Source organism: Indicator indicator, chromosome 28, assembly GCF_027791375.1.
Source record: "Indicator indicator isolate 239-I01 chromosome 28, UM_Iind_1.1, whole genome shotgun sequence".
Lineage (NCBI taxonomy): Eukaryota > Metazoa > Chordata > Aves > Piciformes > Indicatoridae > Indicator > Indicator indicator.
The window spans coordinates 13,452,752-13,476,903 of record NC_072037.1 but is presented as its reverse complement, the minus strand read 5'-3'; the positions used below and the strand labels follow the sequence as shown (position 1 = coordinate 13,476,903).

At 49.3% G+C, this 24,152-nt stretch overlaps 2 protein-coding genes across 2 annotated transcripts; both read left to right on the top strand.

Annotated features, from left to right (window-relative positions):
- The first annotated feature begins 490 nt into the window (after positions 1–490).
- Positions 491–13,313, top strand: ODF2 (outer dense fiber of sperm tails 2). The gene is made up of 19 exons (XM_054393299.1): positions 491–598; positions 1,865–1,990; positions 2,605–2,784; positions 3,059–3,225; positions 3,863–3,992; positions 4,300–4,431; positions 4,704–4,778; positions 5,200–5,271; positions 5,866–5,982; positions 6,767–6,952; positions 7,424–7,533; positions 8,190–8,325; positions 8,962–9,072; positions 9,654–9,758; positions 10,264–10,422; positions 11,200–11,300; positions 11,813–11,975; positions 12,308–12,433; positions 13,140–13,313. Exons 1-19 carry the CDS (start codon positions 491–493, stop codon positions 13,311–13,313), a joined length of 2,478 nt encoding a protein of 825 aa, XP_054249274.1.
- A 1,359-nt stretch (positions 13,314–14,672) lies between these two features.
- GLE1 (GLE1 RNA export mediator) lies at positions 14,673–23,103 on the top strand. Its single transcript, XM_054393410.1, has 16 exons — positions 14,673–14,759; positions 15,087–15,305; positions 15,609–15,734; positions 15,954–16,102; positions 16,403–16,463; positions 16,736–16,990; positions 17,742–17,973; positions 18,526–18,641; positions 18,832–18,901; positions 19,224–19,366; positions 19,552–19,742; positions 20,197–20,326; positions 20,626–20,730; positions 21,248–21,330; positions 21,487–21,550; positions 22,176–23,103. Exons 1-16 carry the CDS (start codon positions 14,673–14,675, stop codon positions 22,242–22,244), a joined length of 2,100 nt encoding a protein of 699 aa, XP_054249385.1. The 3' UTR covers positions 22,245–23,103.
- The last annotated feature ends 1,049 nt before the right edge of the window (positions 23,104–24,152 follow it).

Genomic DNA, 24,152 nt, shown 5'->3' with positions numbered 1-24,152 from the left:
TTGAAAAGGTACTTCAAGCTAAGCACATATGGAGGAGTTTACAGGTTCAGTGTTCTAGGGTGGAAGAATCTGATGGTCTCCTGTTGATTGTTCTTAGCTGTTAAATTAATGCTCCTCTCCTCCCTCCTCCATATTTCTCTTTGTAATCAGATTGTGTTGGTTACTGGAACCCTTGATTTCCTCACTTGCTCTAAGACTTTGAACTTGAGTGACTCTTACAGATGCCTGCTATCAGTCCAACTGTATTTGGTCTTTAATAACCACATTAAAAGCAGAGGATGCCAGAAGCAGAGAAACTGTTTGTATTAATCCTACACTGGCAGCAAAATGATGTTCCAAGTGGCAGTTGGTACTGAAAACAAGCTCCAACGTTTACCACGGCTGGCCACTGGTATGATCTGACACAGAAGGAAGTGTTGTTATTTCCAGTTTCCTTATTCACAGGTTTCCTTTCATTGTATTGCCCTTTCCTATCCGTGGGAGAAGAGCCATGAAGAACCGTTCCTCATCCCCCCCTTTGCACGTCCATGTGGATGAGAACACCCCTGTCCATGTCCATATTAAAAAGGGTCAGAAAACCTCACCTGCAAAATGCCAGGTAGGAGCTGGGTGTTTGTAAGGTCTGCAAAGAGGAAGGAGAGTGATCCTTGAACTGCCACAAAGACCTCAAGGTTGGCCTTGTTGTTGTGTAGAACTGGAGGACTCGGATTCCTGTGATGACTTTTCAGTGGTGTGTCTGTGCTGAAGGTGATTTCAGTTGCTGCAGCAGTGGTGCCCTTTTCATGTCCAAGTGTGGCACTGTGAGAAGTTCTCCTTTTAATATGATTTGTTTTGGGGGATTTTTTTTCCTTTTATTATTTCCTGGATTTGTGTCCTGAAAAGGTTTTTCTCTGGCTTCATCCCTATTTTCATATAAAACGTTTGGGGAAAGGTAACATCTAGGTGTTTAAAATTACATCTTGATTGCATTGAAAGGTTTAGAAAAAAACAGGCTGGATTCAAACCGTCTCCTGGCATGAAGCAGCTCCTCAGGCTGGTGAGCCACGCTGCAAATAGGATCTCTTTGTAGCCTTACCCACAGGAGGCAGTGCTGAAATTGAGTTCCTGGCTGTTTGATGTCTGGATGCTTGTGTGAAGTTGCACTCACAGGCTGGTGAGAGATGCTGGTGGGAGCTGCAGATGGGTCCTTGTGTGAGACATCCTCTGCAGAGTCCTCTGGTCACTTTGTTTGTGGTTGTGGGGTAGGCCTGACAGGGAAACCAATGACTCTTATCAATCTGCTTCCTGTAGAGAAAATTTAAGATATCTGCTTTGTCTCTATGGCTAGAAGTGTGCAAAACCACTTTTAGTTGCCTTCAGTTAGAGCCCCTGGAGTCCCATACAGATAAACGCAGAGCTGCTAGGTGGCTGCAAACCAGGGAAAACACTTCAGGGGCTCCTCACAACCATTCACACTGCACTGTCCTTTTCTTCTCTGGTAGTGCTGTAGTCAAAAGATGATCTTTTGTGAGGTGAGTATGGGGCGGAGAAGGGATTTTCCCAGGCTGTTCCTTCCCCATGTGAATGGGTTATGCTGTGGTATTTTTGTGTGTACCTCCATGCAGAGGAGGCTTCCTCCCCTGGCCCACTGGGTAAAGCTCTCATCACACCATGAGTGCCCAGCAACAGAGCTGCTGTGCCATGGACAGAGCTGCCCAGGCTGGTGACTGCAGGTGCAGCAGCCTCCTTTGATGGCTGCTGGCTCCTCTGGTCTCTCCTGTGAAACACTGTGGTAGACTTCCAAGAGGGAACTTCCCTTTGGTTTTGCAGCTCTAAACATGTCAAATGGTTCTTGAAATCTGTGATTTATTTTGTTTTCCCTCAGCAAAAGCACAAACAGAAAACAAAAGGAGACACCACGAGCACAGGCCGAGCTGTTCGGGTGAAAGCTAAGGCCCCCTGGGTGCCCCCTGGCAAAGCATCTGTCCGGGAGTCCCCCTGCAAACGGGAGGTAGGGCTGGTTTTGCTCTGCGGTAGAAACTTTGGGGTTTGTCTGAGGTTGAAGAGAGCAGCTGGGCAGTGAGGGAGATGGGCTGATCTGAAAGAAGACTGCTGTTACCTGCTATCCATTTTAAGGGTCTTCTGTAAATCTTTTTCATTTTCTAATACAGAAGAATTGGACATTAATTAACAGCCTATGGCTGCATCCTACCTTTCGGCCTCTAGAAGCCAGACAGATTTCATTCCTTGTTACAGTTTTACTAATCCCCTTGAAGATCCAATAAGGGGCTATGGTTCCTAGTCCCTTCTGCAGCATGGAGCATTTGTGTAGGATTGTGTCACATTTTCTTTCTATTGGGTTGATAGTTTTGCCTTTTGTACTTCTGGCTCTTTCGGGATGAGGATTTGAATTTCCAGGATTTTCTAAAGCTTTTTCTGCTCTAGTCTGCCTGCATTCTTGACCTTGCCCTGGTGGAAAGGAAAGTGCTGGTTACAGGTGGTTTTCCTTCCTGGCTAGCCTTGTAGCAGTGATGCAACCTGGTCTCTGCTCTGGGGAGAGCTGGGGTTAGAATGCTGTTTATAACTAGTGTGAAACCCCAGTGCTCTGTGTTGCTGTGCTGCCAGGCCCCAGCCCACCACCTGGAAACGACCCCTGCAGATGCAGAGAAGATGCTGTCGGTGCTGCGCCTCAGCGACCTCTCCGCAGATGAGGAGGATGAGGAGGGTTCTGTGCAGTGCAGGATGGAGGAGTATGGGAAAAAGATCGACAGCCTGATGAATGCTGTGGGAGCACTGACGAACGAGGTGAGGGGATGGTGTCAAGACCTGCTGAGCCAGATTGTAGCTCCTTTCTTTCCCATCACGCTTGAGGTCTGTCCTGTCTTCGTGGCTGGACTTGGAGCCAGGACACTTTGTGGGCTGGGAGGTGTTTGCAGGCAGTGAATTGGGCCCTTGCATGCAGGAACCTCCAAAGTGTGGTCCTCTGATATTTGGTGCTGGATATCTGACCATCCACTTTGGGAGGTGGATTCTGTGTGCACCTGGCTTGTCTGAAGTTCTGTTTAAATATCTTCTTCAGGCCAAGCTGCAGAAAAAGGAGGAACAGCAGCAAGTGAAGAAGTGTCTCCTTGAGGAGCAGAAGGAAGAACTGAAGGAGGTCACACAAGAGCTGGTGGAGGCAGAGCATGAGAACATCCTGCTGAGGCGCAACATCGAGCGCATGAAGGAGGAGAAGGATCTGACTGTGTAAGGGAGCTGGCCCTGTGCTGCTGCAAGCACCTACCCCTGCTCTTGCCAGCACTGTTGGAGGTTGCACCCTGGATTGCAGTGCTGCTGAGGAACTCATCTTCCTGCATTTTTAGTCACCCTTATAAATGGGGACTGCAGATGGCAATAGCTGCAGAGAAGAGCTCTGCAGTGATTATTTGAATGGAAAAACTGCTCTGAGAGGAACCTGTTGGCTTGTCTGGCCTACTGGAAGGCCATCCTAGCTCTGCAGTTCTTATCTCCAAGGTTTGAATTTGGGTTATGTTGGTAGAACAACAAATGAATAAACAGGGAGCTGAAGGCTGAGGGAGAACTTTTGGCCTTTGTGAAAATCATCCAGAGACAAGAGTGAGAACCCCTGAGAGGACTGAGCCGTGGGGCTCCTAGTGGCCCCATCTGTCCCCTCTGAATTCCTGTGTCATAACTGTGGTCCTGTCAATCTCCTGATGTCTGGTTACTTAGCCTGAAAGGGGGCAACCCTTAAGCAGTGCTTGTTTAGAGTTCTTATCCTGTGATTTGGGGGTTATGAGTTTTAACCCAGGCCCCTGTATGTGAGTAGTAGGTGGTGCAGCTGTCAAAGGTTCTTCTTTCTCTGCTGGCTGGATTCTCATCGCAGGCTGCAGAAGAGGTATCTGCAGCGTGAGAAGGAGAGCTTGATGTCCAAGCTGAGCGAGGCAGAAAGGGACGGAGCAGCAGCAGCCAGGCAGATCCATGCCCTCAAGCACACGATTGGGAGGCTCAACGTTGTAAGTGTTGTCCTTCTCTATTCTTGCTTTTGTTCTGTTGTCCTGTTAAATGATTGTCTTAAAAATGCAATGCTGCAGTTGCTGATCCAGAAAAACATAAGGAGAAGTGGAGGGATTACCATGCTGGAGGTGTGGGCCAGTTTTGTTTGGGAGTGGGGTCTGTGCTTGCAGCATGCAATCAGCCTCTGCACACAGAGTGCTGGTCTTGGAGTGCCCTGCTTGTGTTAGCTCCATGCAGGATTACACAGGAACAATGCTTCCCTTTTCTTCTTTTCTTTTCCCCGTATTTTTCCTTTTCCTCCTCCAGGAGAAACACATGAGCAGCTCAGATGTTGACACACTGACAAAGCAGAAAGAGCTTCTGCTCCAGAAGTTGAGCACCTCTGAAGAGTCCAACCGGACGCTGCAAGAGCTGCTCAGGGAGCAGCACAGCCGGGAGGTGAGCAGTGCTGTGTGTGGCAGCCTGGGTGACTACAGGAGGCTCTGTTGTCTTGTACACTGAAGTGGAGCTGGAGAGCTTTTAGCTCCTTTTTTCCCCAGCCCTGCTGTTGGCCCTGTGTCATAAAGCATAGATATTGTTGGTTTTTTCTCCCTGCCTGTAGCGCAGAGCAAAGCTGACTTTTCTGTTCTGGGGTTGATTTGCCCAGTTAAACTGAAAGAATATGTATAAACCAGATCTTTAGTTAGCAAGTTTTCTAACTTCTGTTGTAGAAGGATGCTCAGAAGATAGTGGAGCAGCAAGGAGCACTGCTGAAGAGGCTGGCTGACTCGGAGGCAGAGAAAGTGGTAAGCAAAACAAGGTGTTTGTTGGTTTGTTTTCCCCTGTTTTGTTAATGGTAAAGCAGAGACCTGAGATGAGAGACTCTTCTTTGGCTTCTGTTCAGCCATCAAGTCTTAGACCAATGTGTTTTAGACCAATAAAAAGTCTTTTGGCTTTTGTGGTACTGAGAGCTACTACCCTGCTCCTCTGGTTATCAACCTGCATTTCAGAGTGGATAGATGCATAGGTTTGAAATCTGGGGGCTATACAAGGGTGCCTGTACCCCTTTGGCTCTCTGTTGGAGGAGAGCCTGGCCTGTTTCTCCAAGCTGTGGATAGCAGACAGTGCTGTGGATCAAGAGGGTTGAAGGATGGAGGCAATTGCAGCTCTTTCCCTCCACCTGCCTAAATGTATTTGTTGACATCTGAGTGGTGTTTGTTTTCCCAGCAACTTCAGATGAGGCTTCAGGAGAAAGAAAAAGAAGTGGAGGATCTTACTGTTCAGATACAGTCAGAAAAGGTAGCTTCCTTCTTCTGCTTTTCTCTCTGCTGTACCTTTCAGTTCTGTAGAACCACAGAGACCCCAGACCAGGGGGTCTGCAGCTGCTGACTTTTTAAGGGACCAAATGGCTGCCTTGCTTCTAAAACCAGATGGACAGAGACCTATTCCCACATGGTTGTGGATACCATGTTCTGCTAATAAGACACCTGTCCCAAAGCTGGGCAGGTGGTGTTCTCCTTGCTTGGGCCTTTCTTTGCAAGGCCGTGTGTGTGTCTTGGTATCAAAGCCATCCGTTCCTCTGTTGAGGAAGTAAAGGGCAATGTGGTGGAGGGGATCAGCCATGAAGGATGTTTTACTCTAGAACAAATCCTTCAAGGCAGTCATTCACATCTGATGTAAAATAAAGGACTACTCAGTTGTTCCCTGTTTTGTTGGAACAGAAGAGCTGTGAGGGTCCATCTGAAGAAAGTGGAGGTGGCTGGAGATCATTCAGAGAGCTGAGGCCATGTCATGCTGAGTTGTTTCTTCTGTTAGCAAAATCGGCAGCTTTTCAGGGCTTTCCACACATGAACTTGCTGAGAAGGCAGGTGTCTTTTCTCTTTTCTGGCTCAGGAGCAGGCCAAGGCAGCAGGAGAGCTCTCTAAGTCGCTGGAGGCTGTCAGAGGTCGTCTACAAGCGCAGCTTCGAAGCAGGGAGGCGGAGAACAACCGACTGACCACACGGCTCTGGGTGTGTCTGCAGAGCTGCTCTGCTTGTGAGCTGAGCTGGGGGAAGCAGCACTCACCGCTCCCCTGCTGCTGTGTCTGGTGGCCTGAGAAACCACTGGCACACAGCATACTGCTCAAGTGAAGTAGGAAAGGAAAAGGCTTTTTGCCCTCGGTGCCTGAGGCAAGCTCAGGGCCCTAAGGTCAATGTGCATTAATTGGACTTGTTTTAAATCTTCCTTGCTATGGAATTATTTAAACGATGGCTTTGGTTTAGTCAGTCATCAAGAGATTGTAAACTGCTTGATCTGCTTTCTGGAGAAGCAGTGTGCTGTAAGTCTCTGTGCTTGACCACCCTCCTGCCTGTTTTCTGGGGTATGAATGAGGAGGAGAAGGTGCCCTGCTTTATCTTGTTCAAAGTCTGATGTTTTAGAAGCCTGCTAATGCTGACAGGAAAGTGTCCACGGTGATGGTTTAGAGGAGCTGTGATTGTTCAATAGCTGCATAAACCAACATGGGTATATGTGAGCAATTCTTAAAGAGAGTGTGCTTGGGTAGATCAAAAGAGTGATAGAGCAGTGTTTGTCTTGGTCAGGAGGGGAAATCAGTACTCTAGAGAGCAGCTTGTGAAAGAAGAAGGGAAGATGTGGCATGCTGGGCATGTCTGCCAGCCAGAGATCAGGGCTGTGCAGGTGAAACACAGCAATAGGCTCCTCCAGACTGGAGCCTGGGGGTTTATGGCTAGCTCTCTGCTGCTCTGGGTGTGCAGTGCAAGGACATCATTCCGTGGTGTGTCTGTCCCCCTGCAGAACCTGGAGCGCAGCGAGGCTCAGCACAAGGCGGAGGTGGAAGGTGCCATGGGACAGCTGCAGGAGCTGAGGCAGAGGACAGAGCGTGACAAGGAGGCTCTGAAGAAAGCTGCCAGGGTGCAGAAGGAGCAGGCACAGCATGCCCAGGAATATGCAGAGCAGCTTGCCCTGCAGCTGGCCCAGAAGGTACCTCCTTCTGGATCATGCATCTGAAGGTTTGACTTCTGGCAGCAGTCCCTGGAGGGCCTCTGCTTTCAGCTAAAGAGGTTTATTTCTGTCTTTATGCCTTGGCCTATTTGTGCTAAGTTTAGAACAAATCCAGTTGCCTCAGCTCTCCCTGTCCTTACCTTAGGACGTGGAGTAACGTTGGAATTCCAGGGGCAGAGCCTCACTGGTAGAATCTTAGCCATGCTTTGTGATAGTTATCTGCCCCCTGAGGGGGTTCTCCTGTCCCTGCTGCTACCTGTTGGCTGACAGTGTTGGAGGGCACCTCGCTGAAGGATCAGGAAGAATAAAGAAAAATGCTTATCCCCAGTATTTGAAGGCTTGATGAAGTCTCTGCACATACCATGCTTGTCCTTGTCAGCATCTCTGCACACTGCAGTCACAGTTTTGCCTCCCTGGCTCTTTCCCTCATGCATTTCTTCTGCCTGCTAGGACAGTTACATGGCTGAGGCACTGTCTACCCTGGAGTCCTGGAGGAGCCGCTACCACAAAGCAGTGAAGGACAAGAGTGGCCTGGAACTGGAAATTGTGGCACTGAACAGGTTAGAGGAAATTGGTGTGGGGAGACAAGGGTGAGTGGGGATGGGTGCTGAGCTCCAGGAGCAGCTCACTGAGTCATTTGACTGCATTGCCTGCAAATCCCTACAGGCTGCACTGCCTAAGGGCTAGAGCAGACGTTGGAAAGGGGGAGAGAGAGATGTGGGTTCTGCTGCTGACTTGCCCCGGCTAAGGCAAGCTTTGTAAGGGTTTGCTGAGCCCTAAACTTCCTGCTCCTTTGCCATTTTGCAGTGCTTTGAAGGAATTAAGGTTATTTTGAGATCTGTTTGAAGTGCTCTGATGGTAGGGAGTAGGTAGGAGAGGCAGGCAGCATAGTTTGTGCCACTTTTGTTCTGAGGCTAAATAAATGAGTTGTTACCACTGCAGTACAGTTGCTGCTGCAGGACAAAATATGCATCTGGGGGACAAGAGAAAAACCTCTTTACCCTGTGTGCCTTGAAGGCAATGCAATGAGCTCCAGGGGGCAAGTCAGGCTGATTCCAAGCAGAATGAGAGGACTGAGGCAGTAGAAGAGTGTAACAGAGATGTGCAGACATGGCTGGGGGAGGAAGGGAAAAGGACAGGGAGAAGCCAGGTTTCTGAAACAGCTTTCAACAGTTAGGAGTCTTACTCAAGACATCATTTTCTTTCCCTGTGGCAGCCGTGTTGCAGACTTGCTGGAGCAGCAGACAGCCCTACAGGACAGGATGCAGGAGGACAGAGAAGCTTTGATGGATAAATTGCATCACCAGAGTTCAGAGACCAGCTCCTTCAAAATGGAGAACGAGAGGCTGAGGGTCAGTTGTTCTGAAAGATAGGGGGGAAAAAGGATCCAGCATGTCAAGTTGCTTGGTCTCTGAGGACAGAGATGAGTTGCTGCCATTGCTGCCATTCAGTTTCAAACCAGTTTTACCATAACCAGCCTATGGTAGGCAAGTATGATGGGAAGGGACATAAAGAAAGTGACCATTCTGGCAGGCCTGGGTCTCTTCCACATTTTTTTTCTGTAATTGGCTCCAATACAAGCTGTTTCCTCCCGCTGGGATCTTGCATCTTTTCTTTACAGCTTCATGCTGTTGCAACAGAACAGAGAAGTGTAGTTCACAGAGTGGTAATCTCCAGAGCAAGGAGCTGGCTGCCATGTTTTTCCTGCATTCGCTCACTGTTGGCGATCTTGCTGCTTTTTTGGGAAGCCAGGCACTGATCAGATGAGGAGTGGCCCTAGGCCAAGCAGCACAGCTGGTTCATGCAAACCTGGAGAGTGCACATCCATCCCAAAGCTCTGTGCTCTGCTGGTGTAAGCTGGGCAATGCACTGCAGCCTGGAAGGCTTTGCCAGCTTTGCCAGGTCTTCTTTCTTAGGCCAGCCAGTGCCAGGCAGCTTGTGGGGTGGCTGCCTCCAAGTGCTCAGCAGAGGATGTTTCCTTTTTTCAGGCTAGTGTGGTCCCCATGGAGGAAAAGCTGAACCTGGCACAGATGGAAGTGCAGCAGCTCAAGGGCTCTATCAGGAGCTACGAAGGACTGATTGAAAGCTACAAGTCACAGGTAGGCTATCATCAAACCCTCCATTCCTTGATCTTGTGGCTTGCTCTGTATGACCTTAACCCTTTGTTCTTGGAGGATGTTTCACATGGTTTGGGTTCCTTTTAAACTGACTGCCATGTGCTGTATGCCTGAGTATGGAGGGCTTGCCCTTCTGTGTGCTCATAAGCTGCTGCTGAGGAAGGACTCCCACAGCACACAACTTGATTACCAGAAAATAAAAGACTGATTTGAATTACTTCACTTTTCCCTGCTCCTTTTTAAAAGGTAAAGGAAAACAGTGAGATGCTTTCCTCTGCCTCTCAGTGTGTCAAGGACTGCTCCTTGGTGGCTTTCGGGGAGCAGGTTTTGGATACTGTGGTGGTAGGAAGATAAGGCAAAAGAGAAAAACATTTGGTGGAAAGCCCAAATTATCCAGGTGGCAGAAGCAGAAAGAACTTCCAAGTACAGCTCCTGGGGTGATTGGTTACTGAGGCAAGAAACTTGTTGCTGATCCTTGAACAGTTTTGATTACTCCAAAGTTTTGCACATTTGTTGAAAACTGTAGGTGACAGATAAAGTCTTTGGGGCTTTTGTACCTTCAGGTGGTGAAGACCCAAATAGAAGCAGAGGATATGGCAGCAAAGCTGGAGAAGTGCAGTAAAGAGAACAAGATACTAAAGGATGAAATGAGCAAGGAGATTGAGTTGGTAACTATTCCTCTAAAGCCTGGTGTGTTGGGGACATTCATGGATCCTGGCATTCTGCAGTGAAACAAGCTGTGGTTGGGGCATGAGAGGAGTGCCTGATCTGGCCCTTTCCTTCTGAGGACTTGTCTATTCTACAGAAGTGGCTGAACAGCCACTTAGTTTTCACTGTCTTGCCCTCCACAAGGTATTTAGCTTGCTCAGTGTGCCCTTTGATGCAGAAACAGTGGCTTAAATGTGCCAAGGCTCAGCATTTTCTGATGCGCAACAGCTCTCCTTCAAAAGGAGCAAGCTTCCAGTGAAACTGAAGCCCAGGTTCATTCTTACTCCGTCTGTCGGGAATCCCAAATCCTAAGAAAGAGCCTTTTGGAGTAGGAGAAGACCTTGGGCTTTGAACTCCAGCACTGGCCACGTACCCACACAGTGTCCCTGTGGTTGCAGACTAACAAAGCTTCGCTGAAGTTGAACTTGTTAGCCTTGGCCCTCATGTGCTGTTCTTTGGCTGCAGGTGCGCCAGCAGTTCCAGAGCCAGCTTGCTGAGCTGGAGAAGCTGCCTGAGATCCTAAAGGTCAAAGAGACACAGCTGGCAGAATGTCAGGAGCAGCTTCAGAGTTACGAGAAGAAGAGCATGGACCTGTCTGTGGTGGTTGCAGATCTTCGCCAGCTGGTAAGGAGCTGGCAGGAAGTAACCACAGCGCTGCAGCCACAGGGCTGAGAGCAGGCAGAGCTCCTGAATCCTCTGTGCTTGTCTGGCTGAAAAGATTAAAGCTGCCCTGCAAACCTCGTGTGTGCTGTGTCTGTGTGCAGGGAGTCAGAAGGTTTCTCCTCCCTTGGTGCAGAACCTTACTGGGCCTTGCACAGCCACAGTGCCAACACTTGCTGGTGCCCACACTGGCTTCAGTACTTCAGCACCTTGCCAGCCTTCCCTCCTGTGGTTTTTCTGTCCTAACCTCATTTTCTTAGCCTGATTCCAGGTTGTTTTCCCAGCCCCTGTGTTTTCTCACCAGGACTATGTAGGTGCTGCAGGACAATTGCAGACGGGTGTGGCCTCTACAGCCATGCCTCAAGACACAGCAAATGATCTGGCAGCCTGGCTGCTGAGCTTTGACTGCCTGTGGGAGTTGCAAACCTTCCTGGCACTTCAGCCTCTGGTGCCTTTCTGGGCAGCTTTCAGTGGGGTGCTTGGCTGTGCATGTGCTGCATGCAGACTTGGCTTTTCTCTTGCAATGCTGAAGAATTTTCTCACCTTTCCAAACACTGCTGGAAGCAGCAGCAAAACAAGGCTTTAGTGCTTTTCTTCTCTGTCCACTGTTCCTTTTCTGGGCTCTCCATAACTGATGAATTGAACACATTTGCTTCTGGAGAGCTGCTTCTGTTGTAGGTGGTTAGTCATGTGTCTGTGTAGCGACTGCTCTGTGAAGTAATTCCTTACTGTAATTTTTAGATTGAGCTCCAGGGGGACAAAATGGAGATGACAAGAGAGAGGTGTCAGTCTGCCCAAGAGGAGAAAAGGCAGCTCACCTTGAAGGTGGAAGAGCTAGAAAGGTTAGAAACATTAGGCTTCTCTGGCTCTCATAACCTTCCATTTCCATTCTCTTCCCATTGTTTTTTCAGGGGATTGAAACAGCCTCAGTTTTGTTCCAGTCCCCCAGGTGTCTCCAGGGTTCTGTACTTGTCCCCCATTGATCTTGCCCATAGCTGCCCACTGGAGAGGGAGTTTGTTTGCAGCACCTGTAGTGAATGTGGTTAGCAAGGATCATGGTTCACAGAGCACATACCAACAGCTCCTTCTCCCATGTAGCTGGTTTTGAGGTTACTATGTGCCAGCCATGCTTTTAAATTCCTGTTAGTGCAGTGTCTGGAGCAGTTCAGGTCTGTGGTGCTCTGGATGTGCTTCCATCTTGGAAGTATGGAGAACTGGAGAGGTGTTCCTGGGGCTCTCGCGTTTGAAGGGGGAGTAGGATCTGTTCCCAGACTTGCCAGGGCCTGATAGAAAGGCAAACTGAAAGACTCTGTTTAACATGAATAGATTTCCTTCACTTCCTGTCTTAACCCAGAAAACAGGAGGCAACGAGTGCCCAGAACATAGAATTCCTGCAGGTCATAGCCAAGCGTGAGGAGTCCATCCACCAGTGCCAGCTGCGGCTGGAGGAGAAGAGCCGTGAGTGCAGCTCCCTGGCCCGGCAGCTAGAGACGGCCATCGAGGATGCCAAGAGACAAGTGAGTAGTATCCTGTGAGCTCTCCCACAGCTACCCACACTGTGGAGGGGGAGCAATGAGAGTGCTGGAAATGCCTCCTCAGGCTTTGACCAAATGGGTGCAGTCCTCATGTTCCATGGAGTACAAGCAGTAAAAGGCTCTGGAGCTCTACCAGCACCACAGCCGCTGAGGAACTGACCCCTGTGCAGCAAAGAGAGGAAAGCACAAGACTGAGCTGCTGCTCGGGGAGAAGAGTGTGTCCAGTTTCAGTGCAGCGGCCTTTGGGCAGTGGGGCAGGGAAAGCCAGTCTGGCAGGGACACCCTGTAATAAAGCTGCTCTGCATCTCATGTAGGTGGAACAGACTCGAGGGCGAGCTGCGTCTCGGGAGAGGGCAGCCCAGGCCAAGCTGCTGGATTTGGAGACGCAGCTGAGCAGGAACAAAATGGAGCTGAATCAGCTGCGGCGGAGCAAAGACGATGTGAGTGACCTGTGAGGGATCCTTCTGCTGTGCTGCTGGTGTCCTGGCAGCAAATGGACTCCATAACCGAGGGGCTTGTGGGCATGCCATGGAAGTCAGGCAGAGCTGTGTCCAAGTGTGAGGTGCTGCTGGTTGTGTCTGACAGAACGTCTGCCATGTCACTCGGTCAGGAGCTTCTCTGGACTCTGATTTGTTCCTTGCAGCAGCAATCTGAATGAGTTTACTCCAAGGCCTTTTGTGTGTTCATGTCAGATTTACACCAGACACCAGGGTCAGATTTGCTTCATTTACTGTGCTTGGTTATCTGACAGAGAATGCAATTCCTGATGTAGATAAAAGGCTCTATTCTGGCAAAAGGAAAGGGAGTCTTCATAAAGTCCTGTTTGCTCATTTCCTCCAGTTTCACCAGGCACTGGGTTGGCACAGGGCTCATGTCAGGATGCTTTTCAGAATGTGTTCAGTTCCCCATAAGTAGCTAATGGGTTGTAAAAGGCTGCTGCTTGGCCATCCTCTTGCCTCTTCTTGTCATGGGGCTGCTGAGTGGAGCTGAGGATGAGCAGCTGAGGCTGCAAATTCCACAGCACCATCTCTGGCAATGTCACCTGCTGCTGTGCCACTGTCTGCTGGCCTCAGCACCTCTGGGAACAGCTCCAGTCTGAGGTGCAGGGGGAAGAAGCTCTCAGCTGTGTGCTGTGCCCCTCCCCAGGCAGAGCGCCGCTTTGAGAGCCGCCTGCAGGACCTGAGGGATCGCCTGGAGCAGTCAGAGAGCACCAACCGCAGCATGCAGAGCTACGTCCACTTCCTCAAGGCCTCCTACGATAATGTCTTTGGGGAAGGGACCCTGCTGGGCTCCCCCGGCCGCTCTCGCTCCTCTCCCTGAGTTCAGTGCTCCCTGGCCTTGCCCGCAGCAGGAGCAGTGTTTCAAAGCTATACCGTATTTAGAAAAGGGGTTGGTGTTTCGGGGGCACTGCTGGGAGTGCAGCATGAGCTGGTAAGGTGATGGTGGAAAATGTCCTACATGTGGGGTACCAGTGATGCCAGGCTGTGCCCCAGGACCTGGTGATTCAGGTCCTTCTCATTCTGCAAGGGCCAGATGCTTTCAGCTGTTGAAGCCTCTGTTGGTATTTTTTTGTTGTGTGTTCCTGTTTGTGAGAGGTTTCTCCTTTTTTGTGCTTCTTTTTTCAGGCTGTTTCTGTGTTGTCACAGATGATGTCTGGATTCTTTGTGGTTTGTTGTTTTTTTTTCTTTTTTTGTTTTTAAACTCTTGAATGTTCTATCAATGGGCAAGGGCCCACCCACCAGAAGTGTGAAACTGAAGATAACTAAAGTGTCTGGGCTCTGCACTTCCAGCTATGCTGTTCAGAAACGGTTTTATGCCAGGAATAATGATTTTGGGTTTGTTTTTTGTGTTTGGTTTGGTTTTGTTTTGATTTACTTGATTGTCATATACTCCCTGACCTTCACTTTTTTTCTGAGTGTGATGCTAATGTTGCAGTACTCCTTTCATCCCTCTTTCCTGATACTTCAGTATCCCCAGGGCTGAGTCAAACCCCTCTCAAGTGGAAGGAAAGGTTCAAGTTTAACCTCTGTGGCCCTTCAGCTGGGGTCTGGCTGTGCATGAAGTACTGACAGGGTCCTAAGCTGGTTAAAGAGCATCTCTGGAGGCTGCTTTACGCAGCCAGGGACCACCTTCTGGACAATCAATGTTACCCAAGCTCAGCTGCTCTCCAGTGCCCTCCTCTTTTGAGAAAATTGTTCCTCTGGGGGCAAAAACCCATATGGCTTCTATCTTTTTTGTAACCTATTTATGTAACTTACTTGCCATCAAGGTTTTCTAAGTTAATAATTTTTGAGAGTTTTGTAACTTTGTGTTTAACACTTTGAAAATCTAAAGGTGCTACTGTAAAACAGACAATAAAGTACATTTTAATGGGTGCTGTTGGGCATTTCCTCATCTGCGGCCTGCCGGGGCTCTCTGTCCTTGCTCTGGACAGCAAACAGCTCCCGGGGGCTGGAGCAGGCTCCTGGCTCCGGGGGCTTCCACGGTTCAGGGATGGAGCTCTCCCGGGCCCTGCCACCACAGCTGAGCGCTGGTGCCGGTTGGCCTCCAGGCAGGATTCGAACCGCGGTCGGGCGTTGGGCGTGGCCCCGCCCAGCCGCCAGGGGGCAGCAGCGGTCGCGGCACAGCGCCGGAAGCGGAAGTGCGGCGCCGTTGTGGCCAGCACCCGGATCTGTCGCCATGGACTCGCGGCGGCTGCGCTGGGAGACCCTGGCGGCTCTGCGCGCCTCCAGCAAGGGGCAGCTGAAGTATTGGCGCCGGGAGGAGGTGAGGGCTCGGCTCCGGCACGGCGTCCTGGGGGGCGGCTGAGGGGAGTCCGTGACTCGGCCCCTTCCAGTAGCCTGAGTCCAGGCTCTGCTGGCCTTTCACACTGACTGAAGCGTTCAGAGTCTGGGGGGAGGGGGGGAACTGTTAGAGGAGAGGGTTCAAGCATCGTGGTCCTGCGAAAGCCGGGAGCTTGGAAAAGTGTCGAAAAGAGTTGAAGAAAAGGGTAAATGAGGCACTGAGCTGTGCGGGTGTTTGCAGTGCAAGTTCGGTAATGCTTCCTTGCTTTCTTGATGTATTCCACGTTCACAGAAACTGTTTTCTCTCTAGGATATTTTGGAAGGATGCATATCTCCTCTCGAGCTGTCCTCTTATGCTGGCTTGGTCCTAGACAGAGTGGTTGAGCAGTCAGCACAAGAAAGCAAACCTTCCAGAAGTTCAGTGTCTGAAGAATCCATTCCCCTCACAAACCAGTCACCACCACTGGAGAATATCACTTCTGCTAACCACTCTTCCCCACTCTCATCTGCAGAGCTAAATGAAACAAAGGTAGCTGTCTGATTAGCTGAGTGTGTGTGAGCAGTAGGAGACAAAATGTGCTGCCTGGCTGCCATAAAGTGTCTGATAAGGGCTGATTTCATGGGAGAAAAATCTCAGCTTTCTGTAGGATGAACAAGTGGTGATGGAGTTGGTCTGTGAAAGATCTTCATAGAACAATGTTTTACAGCAAACCAAAAGGAAACTCTCTTCCACCATAACTAGGGAGCTGTGTAGGGATGAGGGCATGGAGTAGGGTCTGTGAGTAACTCCCTTGGGTTCAGTCACTGATTCTGATCTGTGCTGACCACCCAGGGAGATAGAAATCTCAGCCCACAGGAAGCGGATCAAGAAATCTCTGCAGCAGTGAAGCCATCTAAACTTACACAAGTTGAAGGCTGCATTCGGATGTATGAAGAGATACACAGGTTAAAAGCACAGGTAAGCACAAACTCAAAACCCACCAAAACCCCCTTGAGGGTATCTGTGCTCCACAGGAGAGCCAGGTGTAGCAGGAGTGGGATAGTGACCCTAACCCTCAGAGAGTGATAACCCCAAGCAGAGCCTGGTGCCACTCTCTGCAATGTCATTTGTGTTTTCTTCTGTCCAAATCCTGGTGGTGGCTGCGTTGTGGTGCTTTGGCACTTCTGCAACCTGCAGCAGAGGCTAAGGAAGTGGCAGGAGCAGCAAGAAAACATGGTGAGGGCAGCCTATGACCTGGCAAGTGAACAGCTAAAGCGCTTTGATGAGCTGAGGGAGCTAAAGCAGCACCAGGAATTCCAAGACTTGAAAGAAGTGCTGGAGAAGAGGTGAGATTAGCTCTGGTGTCTGCAGCACTTGCCCAGAGTGAGCCTAGGTTCTGGTGCCTGACAGCAGTGTGCCAGTCAGCTGTGCTTGCCAGCCACACCTGCTGCTTCTTTGCCTCTGACTGCTGTTGTTTCTTGTGCAGAGCAGGTCTGGCTGGTGGTGAGCTTTCAATAGTTACAAAAAGGGACTATTTCTGACAGTTCCTTTAACTCGGCTTATTGCAAAAGGAGCTTGCTGTATCATGCTTGTGTTCTTTCTTCTGCACATCCTGACTATGATTTTTCTGTCTCTCTGTTTTGTAGCTCGAAGGAGGCTCAGGGACAGCAAGAGAAGCTGAAGGAAGAACACCAACACAGAGCAAAGGTCTGGGACTTGCAGTTGTCTTTCCTGTTGGTCTGTGACTGCTCAGTGGGAGCTGGCAGTGCCACTTGGTTGGTTTGTGTTTGCTTGACAGCCCTGGAGCCAGGATGTGCTGTCTGGTGCTGTCCTAGGCACTTGCTGCATTGCTGTGGAAGTGCAGCAAAGGCACACGTGTTGTAGGAACAGAAAAACCTCAGCTAAACTCATCAGGCCAGGAAGGACCTCTAAAGATGGAGCTATTCCACTACTTTGTGCCTGTGTCTTTCCCTCCCCAGGTGCTAAACCTAAAGCTGCGGGAGGCAGAGCAGCAGAGGCAGCGGCAGGAGGAGCTGGAGCGGCTGCGTAAGGAGGAGGGCCAGGAGAGGCTGCGGCGCCTTTACTCCATCCAGGAGGAAGTGCTGCAGCTGAACCAGCAGATTGATCCCAATTACAGGCACAAAGACTTGCCAAGAATTGATCTTTCTGCATACAGTAATCGTGGCAACCAGATCTGTGGGCTGGTGTCAGGGCTCATCCGCACCACAAGCGAGGTAAAGGCTCTGGAGTTGCTCCTGGTTTTGTTTTCCCTCCGTAAAGCCTCCTGCAGTTCCTGGCTGTCTTCAAAGGCAGCTCTGTTATGAAGCTGTTAAATAAGATGCCACAGAAATACTTTCAGATACTCACCCTCTAAAGCATGTGATTGAAAAGAAGAATTATTTTCTATGGTACTTCATCTGTTCTCTTGAAAACGGCTTACAAAAGGCATGAGGGTTTCTGTGGCAGGTCAACATTAACATAGTGCAAACTCTAGCTGCTGTGAAGTCCCTCTTTGAGACAGCCATGGAAGCAGAGCGGCTCACGAGCCTGCTGAGCACTGAACACGCTGGGATCTGGCACACCCAAGCCTTTTAGCAGTACCTCGGTTTCTTTAAGTTTTTTTTTCTCTGTCTAAAGTTGGGTTCCAAAGGTTGAAAAAGACCAGACTGTGACAGGTGCTGCTGCTGGCCACAGGCAGCTCTCTGCAGAGAAAGCTGTTGAGACTTTGCTTTGGGGTTCCCTTAACCTTGTCATAAAGGGTGGTTCATGTTTGCTTTCCAAGATCTGAGAGCCAGCCATGGACTTACCAGGGCTATGACAATGCTGCACAGGAAGGAGCAAAAGGTGCTTGCCCTGAAGAGGATAAAGAGTGTGGTTGGCTCCCAGATTGTCTGAATGCCAATGCTTCAGAAGCTCCTTGCTCTTGTTGTGGCTCTGCAGGCAGTGGAAGGTGAATGCCGTGTGACCTCCTCTGTTTCTTGCCAGCGAGGGTTCCCCTCTCAAGCAGATGTGGCCAGCATGGAGCGAGCACTGCAGGAGATGAGAGGGCTAATCTCCAGCATGCAGCAAGAGATTGCTGCAGCTGTGGACGAGAAGCGGAGGAGAGAGGAGGAGGAGGAAGAGAGAGAAAAGCAGAAATTGTTGCTGAAAAAGGAGCAGATGAAGGCTCAGGCTCCTGCCCCTGCACAGAAAGCTGGGGGGAAGCAGCAGAAGGAAGGTTGGTTTGGCTTTGGTTGGGCTTTTTCCCTTCCTTTCCCTCCCTGCACACTCTTGCTGTTAGCTCCATGCTGCTGTGACATCTCCCTGCTGTGACAGCCTGGCCTTTTCCTGGCCTTTCCTTTGAGCACAACCTGCAGCAGGGGGACAGGACTGCTGCCAGCAAACCTTTGAAATGAAACTGATGCAGCAAAAATGGACTCTGAACTGAAGCAAAACATTCCCTTCCTAGACTGTGCACTGGAACATGAGAGGATGACATTGTGCCTCTTTGTGAGTGCAGATGGGCCATGCACAGTGTGACAAAGCACGCAGGGGCAGGCTGCTGGAGAGGCAGTGAAGTCTGGATGTCCTTCACAGAGAGGCTGCTGAGGACTCCTGCATAGCTCCCAAACTTGCAGTTAATTTAGAAATGTAGCTTTCTAAACTAGGTTCTAGGAAAGCAGCACTCCTGCAGCTGTCACTTCCTTGCTTTTTTATTTTTTATTTTTTTAAGATTTTGTAGAGGTTTGGGATCTTTTCTAGCCTTCTGGTATTTTCTTTTAAACATCAGGACTCCAAGTTAAGGCAGATGAAAGCACCATGCAGTGGTACCAGCAGCTTCAAGATGCTGCTGAGCAGTGTGTTGCTTCTTTCAGTGGACTCAGCAACTGCGAGGGAAACAATGAGGTATGAACAAATGAGTGATGGTGCTGGAGGGGTTTGGCTTCATTGCCAGGGGAAACTGGACAGCTTTCATTAAAAAACAACTACAGATTCTAACTGAGCAGCCTCTGGTAACAGTGTGCTCATCCAAATTACCACAGCAGTTTAAAAACCTTTAGAGACAAGTAAAGTGCTGTGTGTGTTTGTTCTGCAGTTGAAGAAGATAAAGGCAGACCTGCAGAAAGCAGCCACGATCCCTGTGAGCCAGATATCCAGAATATCAGGTCAGGAAAGCACCAAGAGCCCCCGTCCCAGGTGAAATGTCTTTGCTGTGCAGATTTTAGTGGGACAGAGGCCATCTCATGTTTGGTTATTTCTTCTTACAGCAGGAAGCTGGGATCCATACAGCCCAAGCCTTTACAGCACACTGTTATGTTCTGATGTTTTCTGCTTCCCTCAGAGGCATCCTGCTTTGCCGTTTTTCGTTTCTTCTCTCAGGTGTATCAGACATGCAGGCCCAGATGCCTTACCCTTCAGGTCTGGGCCTGCTGAAGGTTTGTCTGCTGTTTCCTAATCTGTCTCCATGCTTTCCTTACATACTCGCAGGCTCTAAGCTGAGAGAGATCTTTGACAAGATCAACAACCTGCTCTCTGGGAGGTCTGTGCAGAGTGGAGGCCGAGCTGTGTCCGTGACTCAGCATCCTCAGGCTCTGGATTTTGTTTTTTACAAGCTTGCGGAGAAATTCGTGGTGAGGAGAAGTTCTTCTTGGGGTGGCAGAGGGAGTCTGCTCTGGGGGTTCTGCTGCACACTGCTCTGTCTGCAGCTGCTAAGAGCAAAATCACCAGCTGCTTAGCTTGCATGTTCAGGATGATTAGAGGAAGAAGTGCTTAGGGATTCAAAAGCAGTGAGTTGGTTTCTCTCTCCCTGCACCAGCGTCAAGGAGAAGAAGAAGTAGCTTCTCACCATGATGCAGCTTTCCCCATTGCTGTGGTGGCATCAGGAATCTGGGAAATACACCCCCGGGTTGGAGACCTCTTTTTAGCTCATCTGCACAAAAAATGCCCCTATTCTGTGCCATTTTACCCTGCATTGAAAGAAGGCACTTCTATGGAAGAGTATCAAAGGTAAATTTGTTGCTGGATTTCCTGAGCACTAGCTGTGCAAAGCTGAAGGCTGCAGCCTCCTGAGTGGACTCCACTTCTCCCCATCTTTAGTTACAGAGACACTGTGATATGCTGGGGATTCACTCACAAGCATGCAGCTGCCCTGACCCTCTTTCCCTGGGGGATGCTGTATCCTTCAGCTTTGGAAGTGCTCTTTTGCTTCTTCCTCATCTTTCTCAGAGAACAGTTAATACCCATAAGCTTGATGCAATGTGAAATGCCCAGCACAGATTTGACATGAGGTAAAGCAGTGGCAGTTAGGGCCCAGCAGGCAGTGCTCAGCCTTGGCAGTCACCCTGCTATAATTTGGAGTATCTCTATTCAGTGGGCACTAGACTGCAATTTAGCTCAGAACCGCAGGGACTCAGGGAATGTGTTCTGCTGCACTGATGCTGGGAGGTCTTCTCGTGCTTAGGATGCTGGGGTACCAAGTTAAGGATTCCATGGTGGAGGAGCAGGATAACTTCCTCAAGCGGATGTCAGGCATGATTCGCCTTTACGCCGCTCTGATCCAGCTGCAGTGGCCTTACAGAGACCAGCAAGGGGTATGTGTGCATGGCCTGACAGCTGCCGCCTTGCTTCTGTCCCAGGAGTCTGTGCTTGTAAACTTGCAGTGTGCTGAACATAGACCAGCTCAGCACAGATGGGAAGGGCGATGCTCATACTCTTCAGCAGCAGTGCAAGGAGCAAGTTTGTGGTGTTCCTTTGTGATGCTCAGGTTTTGTGTTGGGCCATTGTAAAATATCTTCCTAATGAGGGAAGCAAACCAGAAAAGTGCCTGTCTTGGGAACAGCCTCTGGCAAGCTGTGAAACAAGCTGTGGGCAGCTTTTTGTTGCTTTCTAGACACATCCCCATGGGCTGAGCTATGGCTGGCGCTGGCTCGCACAGATGTTGAACATGGAGCCCCTGGCAGACGTGACAGCCACACTCCTCTTTGACTTCCTGGAGGTGAGCCACAAGGGTTATTCAGGGTGAAGGAAATCTGGACTGGTGACGTTTTATATGTGCACCTTTTGTTCTTGTATTTGGCTCCATTTAGGATTCCTGATGTTTTGAAAGTAGTCACATGGTCCTGTAGGAGTGAGGTCTTGGTGCAGTTGGCACAGTGCAGTGAGGTGCTGTGGTCTCTGCAGCTGAGCCAGTTCCTACAGCAGGGAGGGGGTTGCCATGGTAAATCCACACTGCAGTAATCCAGATGGGAAAAGGATTGCAGTGTGCCCTAGAAATGCTCTTGAGGAAGACTGCTGTTTCTGGAGGGAAACCTGGAGTGAGAGGAAAAATAACCAAAGGTTGGCATTAGTGCCCACCAGAGAATCAAGGAGAAAGGGTGATTGTGGTGGCAGTAATGGGGTGGAGAGGGTTCTGCTGTAGGTGTGGGCACAGTTGGATGTCTGGGTGAAATACCAAGTGGCTGTTGTTGGAAGACTCAGGTCTGCAGCCTGGCCTCTGGGTCTCTCTCCTGCAGGTGTGTGGCAATGCCCTCATGAGGCAGTACCAGGTGCAGTTCTGGAAGATTATGTTGCTGCTCCAAGAAGAGTATGTCCCAAGGTATGACTCCTTAGCAATGTGGAGCCTCTGTACTTTGGTTTGCTTTGGGGCGGGGGGGATGTCCATCTTGCCCCATTGCTGCCACTTATGCCCTACCTGCTTCTAAATCACGCCCAGCTTCCTGATCACATTTTGAACCCTCTGCTGTATCTGCAGGATTGAGGCTATCACCAGCTCTGGGCAGATGGGCTCCTTGATGCGTCTGAAGCAGTTTGTGCAGGTAAAGCGGTGGTTTGGTTTGGGCTTTTTTCCCTTCCTGTCACATAGGCATCATGTTGCTGATGAGGTTGGTGCTGCTTGCTTCCTGAGGGCCCAGGTCTGTCCCTGACATGGGGTGACCCATCTGTGGTAACTTCTCAGTTCCTGCGTTGCCTTAATGGGTGTTACAATGTCAAACAGCTGCCTTCTTTCTTCCCTCACCTCTCCTTTTTCTCACAGGAGTCCTTTGACTATAAAGGAACTTTAGTGAGAGCTGTACAGGGTGAGGAGGATTCTGCTGAGTCATTTCTGTAACAGCTATTTTTCATCAGTGGTTTGCTTGTTATGTGTTGTCCTGATCAGACAGTTGAGGCAGTGATCTGCACTCTGCAGCACTGTTCTGCAAATTTTCTTCTTAAGAAAGCTTGCAAAGCTGCCAAGGACTTGATTTAAACTGATTTGGAAATGTTGACTTGTGGTATCACAGTACAATAGCTTCAGAGTTTTGACTGCAGCTCAGATTGAATGTTTGTACATTTTATTAGCAATGCTTTGACTGTGTGCAGTAAGAGCCAGCAGAACTCCTCACAAGAGATGGCAAATGAAAGTTCCCTTCTCTTTGTTCTTTGTCTTGCTCTCTCCTCTAGAAATGTATACAGGAGAAGAAAATCTGCCTGCCCACGGGCACCCTGCAGCCAGCCTTCTGGAAATCTTAGCTGGGTTTTGCCTTCCCTCGGATGTCACTGCCTTCAGACCTGGCTTCCTCTTCAAAGGCAGAACAGAGGCATGGGGAGATCACACCCCCATCTCCTTGATAAATCAGATTTCTGCTGAGCAGGATGAGCTCCTGCTCATTTCATTGCAGTCAAATGCAAGTTTTAATTTCCTTTGGGTTTTTATAAGTTTTTATATAGTAAATAATGGGAAATTGGAGACTTTTCCTTCATATGTTTTCATATGTGGAGGGTGTTTCAAATACAGCATCCTGGTCACCTCTGGGCTTCAGAGATGAAAATCTGCCCTGTGCAGTTCACAGAAATGTAAATACCTCAGAGCTCTGTGAAGTCTTAACAGAGAGTCACTCTCAGAAGGTGGTTTTTTTTTTGTGTATTTGCTGCATCTCTCTCTTGTGATTCTGTCCTGCTGATGTGCTTCCATCCTGTCTGCCTCAGCATCTTAGAATTGCAGTGGGCCTGGTGAAGCCTGTTGGCTTAGCAGTGTTCACATGTTGAGTGGGACTTGGCTCCATGAGGCAGCACTCTGGATTTAAGACTTGCTCTTGGAAAAGGTTTGCATGGAAAATAGGAACCGTGAGGGCAGAGCAGAGCTGCTGAAGCTACAGGAATTCTGTGTCCGTTACCTGCCAGAGGGGTGGAAGCCAACAGTCCATTTTCTTATTAAAAAAACAATAAAAGTAGAAAGTGCCAGCCTGGTGCATTCATCCTAGCACTTGGCTGATATTTGCCATCATTTTAGGGGAAATGGCTGTGCTGGGGTGACCTCAGGTGCATTTTATGAGATTCTTGTGATGTGAATGGATCCCTTCCTTACAATGCTGTAACACTTTTGTACCAAGGGTGGATTATCCTCAGAATAGTTCACTCTAGAAACTTGTTTACATTAAAATTTAATTTTTCTTTTTAATTTGAAGCTGATGCAGTTTGGTTTTTTTTCTGTGGAAGAAGGATGGTCAAGATAGTTCCATCTCCTGGGTGAATCCAGGGGAGGGATAGTGTGGGAGATTGGCCTCACTGATGGTGTGCTGTCCCTCACTGATGGTGTGCTGTCCTTGAACTATTTTGGTAGCATCTGAGAAAATTAGCTTCTGAGTTGTAGCAGGCAATGTGTTATTTTTGCAGCTCCTGTTGCCAGTTCAGATTAGTATTAGCAGACTGTTTTGCACCGTTCCTGGAGGCACCGCAATTTGAAGCTACAGAGAGCGGAGCTTGAGGCCATGTGAGATTCTGGATTTGATTTTTATATAGTTCTTGAGATTTCTGAGAAAAGCTGTAACCTGGACCTTGGGACTCAGGCCTTTAAACCCTGAAACCTTGGCTTTTAAAACTGACTGGCAAAGAAATTCATACTTGGTGTACACATTTTGTAAACTAATTCTTTAGCCAGGTGTTAGTGGTGGTGGTTCTGGGGTGCTGCCAGTCCCCTTCCACTATCTTGCCAGACAGCTCTGAAGCAATAGACAGCTTTGATTAGTGTGGGGATGGAGTTCATGCTCAGGTTGTTTAGCCTGGGGGGAGAGGTTTTAATGGTGTCTTATCTGCAGTTGTGCTGGAGACTCAGGCAAGGGGGATTTGAAACTGTGCAGAAGTGGCACAACAGCTTCTGCTGACAGGGGCTAGGGGCTTTCTGACATTTGCATGGGGGGAGAACAGAACCACCTCTTTCTCTGAATAACAAACATCTTTCTCTGCCCTGCTAAGACAGAAAACGAAAACAATAAGAATTTCTAATTGAAAAATGAGTGCATTTCAAAAGAGCCATAATAAATGTATTTATTTTCAGATGTAGTTTAAGGCTGCAGTCAGTGCTTGCAACACCCATATGCTGCTGGCCTGTATTTTGTCACTCAGCAGTTTGGAACGTTGGCCAACGTTTGGTGTGAAGAA